Source organism: Parasteatoda tepidariorum, chromosome 6 (genome assembly GCF_043381705.1).
Source record: "Parasteatoda tepidariorum isolate YZ-2023 chromosome 6, CAS_Ptep_4.0, whole genome shotgun sequence".
Classification (NCBI taxonomy): Eukaryota; Metazoa; Arthropoda; class Arachnida; order Araneae; family Theridiidae; genus Parasteatoda; species Parasteatoda tepidariorum.
The window spans coordinates 61,662,510-61,675,094 of record NC_092209.1 but is presented as its reverse complement, the minus strand read 5'-3'; the positions used below and the strand labels follow the sequence as shown (position 1 = coordinate 61,675,094).

At 25.3% G+C, this 12,585-nt stretch overlaps 1 protein-coding gene across 1 annotated transcript in view; it reads left to right on the top strand.

The window, feature by feature from the left end:
* Positions 1–93: 93 nt before the first annotated feature.
* The window catches only part of LOC107457181 (ATP binding cassette subfamily D member Pmp70), a 31,534-nt gene continuing 19,042 nt past the window's right edge, over positions 94–12,585 (top strand). The window contains exons 1-8 of the mRNA XM_016075282.3: positions 94–386; positions 2,118–2,154; positions 2,896–2,942; positions 3,320–3,371; positions 4,762–4,850; positions 8,289–8,358; positions 10,731–10,757; positions 12,384–12,454. Coding sequence (XP_015930768.1) covers positions 277–386; positions 2,118–2,154; positions 2,896–2,942; positions 3,320–3,371; positions 4,762–4,850; positions 8,289–8,358; positions 10,731–10,757; positions 12,384–12,454 — 503 coding nt within the window. The 5' untranslated portion in view covers positions 94–276. The remainder of the gene's footprint in view (positions 387–2,117; positions 2,155–2,895; positions 2,943–3,319; positions 3,372–4,761; positions 4,851–8,288; positions 8,359–10,730; positions 10,758–12,383; positions 12,455–12,585) is intronic.

Sequence of the window (12,585 nt, the reverse complement as noted above, 5' to 3'; positions counted from 1 at the left end):
CTCAAATTTTGAGTTTTATCACACAAATAATTAATTTTCGGAAAGTTTTCTTATGATATATTGCATAAAATATAGTTCAACTGTAACCATCGTGAACTTCTTTCTGCTTGTTTTGATGATCGGAAATAAAAAAGAAGCAAAACTAATATCGTCAAGGAAAGATTTGTATTTAAAGCTGTAGTTATCCTTGTGTCATCGTGACTGTCAGTTCAACTTATGCAGGTCATGTAACAAGTGTATATTATTGGATAATAATCATTTTTACAATTTCAAAAAATGGCACCCGTGTTTAGTAAAGTAGCCGCTCGTAACTCAGCTGCTATTGCTGCATCAGTTGGGCTAGTTTATTGGGTCTCTTCAATTCGCTTAAAAAGAAGACAACAAAAGTTTGTTATTATTCAATAACATATAAATTATAATCTTTATATTTGATCATTGTTGTTAATAAGTGTTTAATGAAATATAAATTTTTAATGCTATCAAATATTTGAATAGCGATTGGTAATTATTATCAGTGAAATGCCTCTTATCCTAAAAAGAGAAAAAAGCATCAAAGAAAAGTGAATTTTCATAGATGCCGTGTTTAATATAGTAACCACTTGTAACTCAGCTGCTATTGCTGCATCAGTCAGCAATGATTCATCGATTCTGATGCTTCAATAGGTATTCATTGTAGATTAAGCAGTGATTCAAACTAACTATAAACATCATTACAGTATCAACTGTCTTGCTTGAATACTAATTTCCACACTTTTAAACATATAACAGGTTGATTAATCTTTAGAAATATCTTAACAAGCAATACAAAAGCACATCAAATATTATACATACTTGAATACAATTTTGTGTAACTTTGATTCAATTTTTTCTTTATATCATTTATATCTATCAGTTTATTTTATAATCCTATTATTATTTTTGAACTGGAATTTTTTTCCCATAGACAAAGAGCTCAAAATCCTGAACTACAGTTTAGGATTTTGAGAATAAGCTAATTTCATTAATATATAGAATCATCTAGTTTGATTATCAATCAGTTTTAAAGTCATAAGAATGATAGAAAAAAAATTTTTAACTAAAAAAAATTTAAACTATGAAATTTGTTTTATTTTCTAATAGATGTTTTCTTATTTTTGATAATGTATTCCTTAACCAATTTATTCCATTGATAATCTATTCATTATTAAAGCTTATATTTTAAATATATGTATTGAGATGTTCGCAAAGAAGTTATCATAGTTTTATTCAGAACCATGATAAGGATGAGGCAAAGTTGATTTATATATGCATTTATTTAATTGTATAAAGGGATATATGAAAACATTTTAAGATGATTATTTCATTTGGTTGATTTTTGGTTTGATTTTTATAGTTAAATAAAATAAAAGCTTTTGAGTTGCAAAAATTAATTACATGAGCTTTTAAATTTGTACACACATGGTTTTAAGCTATAGAAGCAGACACAAAAATGTACTTTCTCTTAAGAAGCATATCTTTTTTATGATGGATTCGGATTCTTCACCCTTAAATTATAAACAAACAAACCTCTTCTCATTTTTTAAAACTGATTTTTATGGTATAAAATTAAATGCTAACTGAAACAAAAAACTTAATTGTTTATTTATTTAAAATAGTTCTATCATTCATAATTGGTAAATTTGTTTTTATGCATAATTATATCTGTAGGGATCATTGATCCGATTTTCATGACGTCAACACAAGTGACATTTCTGTATCAAGAAACTGACACTACCTAAAATTAAAATCGTTTGCAAAAAACCATGTACCCTCAATAGTCAACAAAGGTAATCCCTAAGAATGACCAACCTCCATTAACGGCCATTTTACTGTCGAACAGAGAGCAGTCGCCCCAAGAGGTTTCACTGTGCTATAAAATTTTTCATGCTAATTATAACTTTTCACAAACAGTGTTCATGCATATTACACATATCTGAATGACAGTTTTGCTTATTTCAGATTATCTCTGGAAATATTAAGCAAATCAAAGACTTTATAAAGTCATAATTATAAAAAAAAAAAAAAAAAATGTAATTATAAAAACCAACATACTAGTGTCATTTTCTGCTACTTATATTTATATATTTCCTTTGATACAGAGCTGATGTTGATGAAGTGGCTTGTGCCTATGCTCAGGTAAGTTCTCTTTTAATTTTTTCTTTTTTTATTTTATTCCAATTCTTACAAATTAACTTAACATTTTAAAACATAAATACTTCGCAACTGAAATATAAACAAAAGGCAATGAGCTCTATTTAAAATAAAAGGACATCAAAATGTGATTAATTGTCAGATGAAATTTAGTGGTGTTTCTAATAATTGCTTTTCAACTCTTCTTTAGATATCAAACGAATTTGAATTTTTTCAGGCTCTCTTTCCTCAATAGTAATTTATTAGATTTTGAAAGCTTTTTTTGTGTTTTCATTGCTAAAATATTAATCTGTTATTCTTAATGTGCATGCTTTTTTTACATAATTTTGCAGAAGTCTAAAAATATTTATTATATGCAGTGATTACAGATCACCTGTATATTGGGATAATTATAGTTTGTGTTAGTTTCACTTGGCAGCATCTATTGACTTGGTCAGTCTATTTCCATCATTTGTTCCCTGTCACCCTATATAAATATTTGACAACAAAAGACTATATTAAACTCAAACGTTTAAAAAAAAAATAAAAAAAAGTTTAACACTACTGGCACCTTTTTGTAGAAAATATGCAACAAGTAAGCATTTAGGTACTAAATTGTTAGCATTCTTAAGTTTTAGATTTAGATCTTAAAATTTTAGATTAGTTCATTTTTTTAAAAAAAAGTTTAGTAGTTTATTGTTCTTACATATTTCTACTAAACATATTAAGAATTTTATTTTTTCACAGAAAGAAGAAAAGAAAGAAAAAGTCCAAGTTGATGCGAAATTTTTTAGGTAGAAAATCAAATTAGGTTTTATGATTTGCTTCAACTTTTTATTAGTATGTTGCTTTTAACTTAACGAAACATTTGAACATTCTACTGTACCTTTATGAAATGCTAATGTTATGTATTGCTGTACAATTTAAACATTATTTATATGTTATAATTTTAATTATGCTGTAAATTCGCAGATAATCCGTCATATATGTTATTTGTGAATTCATGGGTAGGCTCATTTGTGATTCTCATAAATATTGCTTAACTCAGAATACTGCAACAAAATAAAATGTGGTCTGTGGTCCAATTAAAATTATTAGATCATAAGTACTCATTTGGAAAATTTATTTGAAGTATGTTTAATAAATTTGCTTGTACTTTTATGTATTTTAGGCAGCTGAAAGCAGTTTTGAAAATTATTTTACCTGGTGTTTTTAGCTGGGAGGTAAATACTCACTAATTCAATTAACTTGATCTTGTTTACTTGTTTCTTGCAGATCCTTTTTTAAAAATGTTCATTACAAAAAGTATTTTTATTAGTTGTACACTTTAAAATAAGTACATGATAAAAAGTGCTTTTGAAAAATTTATTAATTGTGTTTAAAAATAAAAGTTTCTTTAAAAATGTTAATGCTTTAATTTTCTCCCTAACTACTTTGAGAAAAGCAATTTTTCTTCTTTTAGCTAAGTTTTTATATCATATTTTCGATGTATTAAAAAGTATGTATATGTACAATTCTTTTTATTCATTAAATATATGCCTATAGGCTTTTTGTGCAAAATTAAATACGCAAATAGTATAATTTTTATGTAATAGTCTATTCTGAACTCTGAATTAATGTTATATTATTTGTGACAGTGATACCATAACTAACAAATATGTGTTCATGTTATTCAATAGAGAATCATTGCTCTGCAAGACCAAGTAGCTTTTTAGCTAAAAGGTTTAGTGATAGCTTAGGTTAGCAAATGCTAAACTTTTAGGCATTTTTATTAATGTCTACAAACAACTTTCTAATATTCTAGCCAATGTTAACAATTGTATTACCAATACTTAAATGCTAATTTTGACTTAAAACTTAATTTAAATAATATGTCCATTTACTACAACTATGATATTCTACTTAACAAGAATAAGTTATAAGATGATAATTATTGAGCTTCTTAAGAAACTCGATAACTTTTGAACCGTTAATGAGATTTGGTTAAAATTGACGGTTGAATGCTGGTTGTGTTGTTAATTTATTTCTTTACTATGCACACTTTTTTTTTTTTTGGTGAACAATGTTGAATTACAGAATTATCTGAGCAATTATCAATTGTTAAATGCCTCTATATGAGCAGTCATTAGGAAATTTATAGCCAAGTGCAAATGAAAAACAACCAATTGAAGTATTATAATAATTAAGAAATGATAATTAGTGAAATTTTTAAAAGAAATCCTCATTACATAAAGTGTCCTAAATCATTAAAAGCTACGGTTTGTGTTGGAAGGAGGATAACTCAACCAAACTAATACTAGTGTGTTTGATGTTTTGAAAAAAAATTTTAAAACAAACATTCTATCTATGGAATATCCAGAGGCCATTAGAATGAGAATTGCTTGACTTCCCTATTTTTTTTTATCTTATCCCTTGTTACTTACAAAGACCTTGCTCACTACAAAGGGCTATTATATGCAATTTAAAATTGTTCTGAAAGTTCATTAATAATTATTATTCAAGACTCTTATTCATAAAAAAATCTATCATTTGCTAGAAAATAGAATGTCTGTAATTTGATGCTTATTTTCATAATATGTTCAATTTGTACTAAAATGTATTACAATTTTGTAGGCAGCATATGTTGCTATGATTGCATGCTCACTTGTTGGAAGAACATTGTGGGATATTTGGATGATTCATAATGGTACTGTCATTGAAAGGTAGGTATTCATTATTAATTACTCTTCTTTAAAAATAGCAGTTAATTCGAATTATATTTAAAATTCCCAATTCTTTGTTAACTATATTATTTTCTTTTTTAATCTTTCATTTTTTCTTCAGTGTTTAAATTATTTAAAATTTACTATATATTTTTGATTAAATTTAATTTTCTTAGGAGATTTATTATGGATTTATATGACATAAAAGATAGTTATGTAACCCTGCATTGAAATCTTTTATTTAAAAAAAAATTCAAAAAGAACATAATAACCAATACAAATGCTTTGTTTTCATGTATTTTTTTTGTTATATGTGTCAGATGTTTTAGACATGTGTTCAACAAATATCTTTTTAATCCTTAAATTTTAACATTCAAATCTTGTTTGAGTTTTAATTTAAAATCTGAAAATAATCCCTCACACTTAAATTTACTAATTCGTAAATATATTACATTAAAGTGACCGAGTAAATTATTGATAAGAAGTCAATGCACCCGATTGAATTGCCTGCCACCTTTTTGTGAAAAAATGCTAAAAAAATACACATAATGCTTTACTACAAAATACTGCATATGTTGACTTGGCAAAGACATGAAGAGATACATGGATGCCAAGGGCAAACTCCTTGATTAGATGCCCCTGTAAAAAGGTGTAATCACTGAAGAGAACGAAAAGAAAAACACTGAAAAATATTTATTTTTAAAAATCAAAGTCCATATTTTAAAAAAAAAAATCAATTTTTATGCAAATATTCCCTATAGCAGAATTACAACAACCTTGTTTTCAAACTGTTGCAGTTTTTGCAGGAAAATTTTTCATTTGGGAAACAAAAAACTTATGAGGTTTTTTCAGCACAAGTTTTGCAGAAACAAAAGCTGTTCTGCAAAAAACTTTTCTGCAGAACGTTTTGAAAAATGTTTTTTTCTGTTGAAATGTTTCATAAGATTTGTTTTCTTGCATATGGGGGGGGGGTAATATTGTAAAATAGCAAACATCCAACGCTACTCCTTCAATTATAAGGTAAGGTAATTAAAGTGCCTTAATTCAAATAAAAAGTAAGTAACATTTGAGATCGCCTCTTTTTTATTGCTTGAACATAATTATTTGTTCTTGGACTGGATCCTTTGCTTATCAGATTATAAAGTATGTAAGACACTGTTATAAAGAAACATAGTAGTCTCATTTAATATTCAAAATTTTATAAATTATATGAAATTAATTTAGCCCCTTCCTTCTCGCTCCCGTGAAAATGACAGGGTGGCGTTTCGCCTGCTACTTCTCGCTCCCGTGATATTGACGGGCTGGAGTGTTCAGTAGTAGCACGCCAATAAGAATAAAACTAATTCATTTCTTTTGCCCGGAAAATATTTTATTTCTCATTTTACATACCAGATAGCAGTACCAGAATATTTTTTAAGGTAATTGTAGATAGTTTATTTTAAACTAGATTTCAGCACGAATCAAATACAAATACAAAAGCCAAAAAATAAGCACTTTTATGACCGTTTTCTTAAAAATTAACCGATCGTTGAGGGGTTAAAGAAACTTTATAAAAGTTTTTGTTCTCTTTAAATATTTACTTTAATTACTTAGCTTTTCAACTACATCAAAAAATGTAAGAACTATATACATTTCTTTACAGGACTATTCTCCTTGCGTGTATTTACAAGCAAGCCCGAAAATTCCACCAATCAGATTTTAAAGTTCACTTACTTTTTCGAATCTGATTGGTACAATTTGCACTTCGGTCAATGTAAAAAACATTTTCCAGAACCGACTAGAAATTTTTGCTTCACTTCATAAAAAAATAAAGAAATAAACATAGAACAAAAAGGAAGGAATAAAAAACTGTTCTTTTAAATATTTTAAATTTTTTTACTATTACAAACCAAATATTTGGTTGAACGGCATCCCCCCCCCCACCAACTTCAGCACTCATGTTATATAAATTAGTAAGTAACTAATTTTAAAAACATAAAAATCATATAAATATACTTAGCTAGCAATAATTCTGTAGAAAAATAACGTACTAGCAGGGACTATATAAATGTAGTTTCTTCAACAGAAATCAACGAAAAACTTCACAAAAAAACGTATCAAATCATGATAGGTAATTTCTATTGCAAATAACTGCATTTTGATGATAGCTTTTAATTGCTAGTTACAACTGTTGATTAGCTACATACACATCATTTCAGATAACTTTAGAAATACTAAATTGACGCTGGATTATGGTAGACCACTTATGCTACCACAATCATGTTGACATTTCACATATTCTGGAATATTGAATGAATAATTATAAAGGTATAGAACGTGCTACAAACAACTTTTTTAATTAAAGCTATACGCTTGCAAACATCACTGATGTTATCTTTAAAATAATTTACTAAACGGAATTGTATAAAATTTAAATTAAAGCTATAACTTCTGCTAAACCAATGAGAAAATTCTATCTTTTAAATTCTTACTAAAAAACTGAAAATCGAGCTTCGTAACTTGTTTACAATTCTACTAATTTAGTTTCAGGTTGAATGCCATAGTTTTAGTACTTACAACACAAATTCTTTATTCTGTTATACGAGTATGTCTAGATGGATTTGAATGAATATAATCTATTTTAAGAATTAAAGACTACTGTTCAGATATTAATATACATTTATTAAGTAGTTAAGATAATGTGTTTAGAAAATTAATGATTTCTGCTCAAAAGTTTATTAAAAAAGTGGGTAAAATTTAAAATTGATTTAAGTGCTAAATCATATTAAAATTCTTGGAAATAAGCATGTTATATAAGTATTGTTATATCAATAATTAAAAAGGGAAATGATAACATTATTTTCTTATTCTCATTTAAATTTACTGTATATAATGATGATTTATAAAAGTTTTTAATTCTGAGTATTAATCAGAAGTTTATTTTCATGAAACTATTTACAAAAGAAGGAAACTGCACAGAAGTTCCATGCACAATTTATTACCTACTTTAAAAAAAACTTACAAAGGCATTAAAGTTACTTTCCACTTTCATAATTTCACTCATTAAATTTTCCCACTGAAAAAAATTTTATGTTTTTTTGTCATATAATATGAGTTTAATTATTTTAGTGCTTATTTTTAGTCTTTACTCCAAGATAAATTAGTCTGGAAATGTTCCTTTTTCTCTTTTTTTACTTCATTAAAAAGAATAATTTGTTAAAAGAATAATAAAAAAAAAAAAAGAGTTTTTATTTGAATTGTATGTTGTTGCACGGAATTTAAAAGTAACTTATATGTTTTTCCATGATATTAAATCTCTTTCATATTGTTATTATTTAAATTTATTGTCTTTGCATTTGATTATGAGAAAAAAATGAGCATCCTTAATCATATTTTGCTTAAATAATTAAATTTTTTAAAGCAATATCTTTCATTTAAGTTTTTTTATTTAATTTGCAGATCAATAATTACTCAGAATATACCCCTGTTTAGGCAGTCACTAGAAAAATTTATTTTTGCTATGCCAATGGTGAGTTTTATAATTTTTGTATATTATGGAATTATATTTAAATATTATTAATACCTCTTAAAATATCCTTTGAAGATACAATGAAAAATAACAAGTTAAATCATTATGATTACAGTTAGATATTAAAATAGCATGATATTTGATTATGTCGTTTTACTATTGTAACTTGAGTAAAATAACATCATGTGAAAAAAATCTCCTAAAAATAGTTTAGCATAAAATCTTTCAGGAGTATATATATGTATATAAAATAAGATTTCTTATAAATATAATATTATAAATATAAACAATATATAAATTGTGTAAATTTCTTAGGCCTATAATTATTAATAATTATTCTATTGGTTAATTATAATAATAGTTCTATTTATTGTGACACTTTAGTTGACTCCCCATTTTGTTTCAAAATATGCACTGAGTGCTTATTATCATTCAATTTCAATGATCTTTACTTATTAAATAATTAAATCTATCTTCAAAGGATGTCAGAAAAATCACTTATTTTAAAATCCACTTAAGAAAAAAAGAGAGAAATATTGAAAGCTATAAATACTTTCATAAATTTTTAAACCATGTTGAATTGTTAGTTTTGCTAATCAAACAAATGTGTTAATGCTTATATTTTAAAACCCATCTATAAATTTTGGAAAATATATAGCTTTTGTTTAATTAAAATGGCAAATGTAGATGCTGTAAAAATAAAATATAAATGTAGTAATCAATTTCGCTTTTTGTGTATTTGTAAAGATTAACTTTTAAATTTTTTTTCCTAAGTGTAGACATTCCAATTTATAAAATTATATATTCACAGAACAAATGTGATTTTAATAGGCGGTGGGTACTATATTCTGAACTTCATTTGCTGTAGCATTTTACAACCTCACTAATGTTTTGCACTTATACTAATCATTCATTGAATCTATCTTTAATAATGTAATACTTTAAATAAACTGTTTATTATATTACTATATAACAAATTGATTTCTTTTGAAATAATCAATTTTTTCCTATCTACCTTATTTCAGATTCTCTAAGTTTTACATTACAATTGATTTTAACTTTTAGTTTAAAAATTGGCTATATTTTCTTCAACGCTTAGTTTTTAAAACCTTTTCTCTATCTTAATTTCATAAAGCAAGTACCGTGCGCCATGTAAACGGACCTCCCTAAATAATTTTTGATCTAATGATTGAATCTTCATGATCTATGAGTCAATTTTAATAGTTTGAGGAGGTGACCTCAAATATGCTAATTAATTAGTGCAGACGATATTTTAAGTAACGATATCAGACATAAAAACGCTCAGTTTTTCAATGGATTTAAGTTTTTGACCTCCAAAATATAGGGGGTATCCACAGTCTCGGAAATATATTCCCCATAGTTTGGTTCGGAGAGCAGTCGAAAGTTTGAACCTCATAATGTTAATTTAATTTTTTGCATTTTTCTCCATATCTAAAGAGCTTTTAAAACAAAATGAACGCTTTTTGCATACAATTGTAAAATTCGTTTTTTCAAATATAATTCCATGCAAAAAATAAATTATAGTTGATATTTATTATTTTTTTTATTATTTTATTTAATAATCGTCGAAAAATATTTAAATTGTAAGGTATAAAATTTTTATATCATTTTAAAGTATGTAATTTTGCATATCAAAACACAAAATTTGAGCAAAATAGTTCCTGAGAAATCAAAATTTAAAAAAGTCATACATTTAAAATTTGATTTCTCTGGAACTATTCAACCAATTTTGCTCAAATTTTCTTTTTTGCTATGTAAAATTACATACTATAAAATAATGTAAGAAATTCTATGCCCTACAATTCCCAATGTTGCGACTGTTATTAAATAAAATAATAAAAAATAATAATATTAACTAAAATTTATTTTTTGCATGGAATTATATTTGGATAAAAGAATTTTATAATTGTATGCAAAAATTTTTCATTTTGTTTTAAAAGTTCTCCAAATATAGTCTAGATAAGCAGAAAATAAAATTAACAATGAGCTCTAAACTCAGAGTCACTCTCCTGACCAAACTATAGGGACCATATTTCCTAGATTGCAGCTATCCTCTATATTTTGAAGGTCAGAAATCCGAATCCGTTTAAAAAAATGTTTGTTTGTTCTGAGAAAGTAAGTTTTTATTCCTGATTTCGTAACTTAAATTTTGCCTTCAGTAATTAATTAGCATATTTGTAGTCACCCCTCTTAAACCATTAAGATTGAGTTCTAGAATGTGAAGATCTGATCAATAGATCAAAAGTTATTCAGGGTGGTCTTTCTTTGGGCACATTGTACGTGCATTACAATCTTAGGTAAATGTTGATTATTGTTAATTATTTTTAAGTAATAAATATATTTATTTTTAGATATCACTTGTTAACAATGCTATGAAAGTAAGTTTAATTTCTTTTGTATTGTTATTTTAATGTATTTTATATGAAATCACACTGACACTCAATGCTTAAATAAGCTGTGTATTTTTCTTTTGATGATTATTTGTCACTGAAATATTATAAAAACAGTTGTCAAACTTGATAAGCATTATTACATACCCAACTTATATGACCAATGAGAAAACTTTTATAAAATGGTCCTAAAATGACGATAAAAGTAGAAAAATTTTCTTAATATTAAACTTTTTTGCTGACACTTAAAAATTGAAAAACTGAAAGATCTTATATACAAATGTTTAAATAAATTATTTATTTTGATGGGTAATATTTTTTTTAAGCTTTAAAAACCAAAATACATAAAAAATTTCATCACAGGGGCACTAAGGTAATCATAACATTTCAAAAATATAATTTTTGTAAGTTTTTCCTTCTTTTGATAGCTAAAATAAACTTTTGAACTGTTTGGTAACTGGTAGGTATCTAAAATAATTCTGAATTTGAGTTTTTAATTAGGCTGCTCAATAAACTTTAAAAAAAGTTGTACTTTGTGAGTTATTACTTTTAATTCTAAAAACAGTAATTTATTTTTATGAATTAATTGTATTTGTTTTTCATCAAAAAAGATTTGTAATTTTATTTGCTTACTATAAGTTTTAATTCATCTGGTTGCATTGATGAACTATTAACTACTTCTAAACAGAGTTTGCAAAATTAATGTTGTTTTTTTTTTTAAAAAATCACTTTTATTTGATTTAAATCTGATTTTTTTTATTTAAATCTGATTTTTTTTTATTTAAATTAAATTTTTTTACTTAAAACAGATTTACCACACAGATTTTTATATTTACCAGCCAAATAATTTTTAAAATGTGTTGACAGTGCTTAATATTATTTAAAAACAATAATATAGCTTAAGTAGTTGATATTTCTAACTAAAATGTTTCAAAAATTATAATTTAATTATAAAAAACTTATAACTAATTAAAAAAAACTTTTGTTATATTTAAAAGAGCTAAGCATCCTAAAATTGTAAAGACTAAGTAATAATTTGTTAGTTAATTAGTTTAGATTAGAACACATAAAAAAAATTATTTTAAGTTTCTATGGGCAGAATATGTCTTTCTTCAATATTGGCTAACACTAACTATGTATTTTATATGTTTTAAAAGCATCTAAAGCATTCGGATAAACATAAAACTAAATGGGTATAATTTAAATATGTTTATTATCAACAAATTATTTTACATGCAGCTACTGGAAAATCATTGTTTAACAGTTTAACATTACTCTATTCACTTTTAGTCACTAGTTTTAGATATTTATTAGTCTATTTTGAAAATAATAATTTACCCTTTTTCATTCTTTCTCTGGATAAAACCTTAAATATCAAGAAAATCAGACTTACAAAAGAATCACACCCTAAAGTATATATTTATAAAAAAGAAAATTGACTTAATGATTTATTTTTTTTAAATACCAATTGATTGTTACAAATGACTATTTTAAAAAAACATCAAGTGATTTCAGTCGCAATTTTCATCAATATTTAAATCATGCCAACCCTGCTTTGAAAAACAATGTTAGTTCTTATGTCTTGAAATTATGATTAAATAATTTATATTTCAGTTTGGTTTAAATGAGTTAAAGCTTCGTTTCCGATCAAGACTTACTAAACATCTGTATGACAAATACCTAAGGTAAAGTACTTGTTTTAAAATCTTGTTTGTTTATGAAACTACATTAAACTATAATATTTTATTTTAACATTAAAAAGTGTAATTTATTTATTTCACTTTAAATCGTTATAGTATGGTGCAGAAAGGGGCAG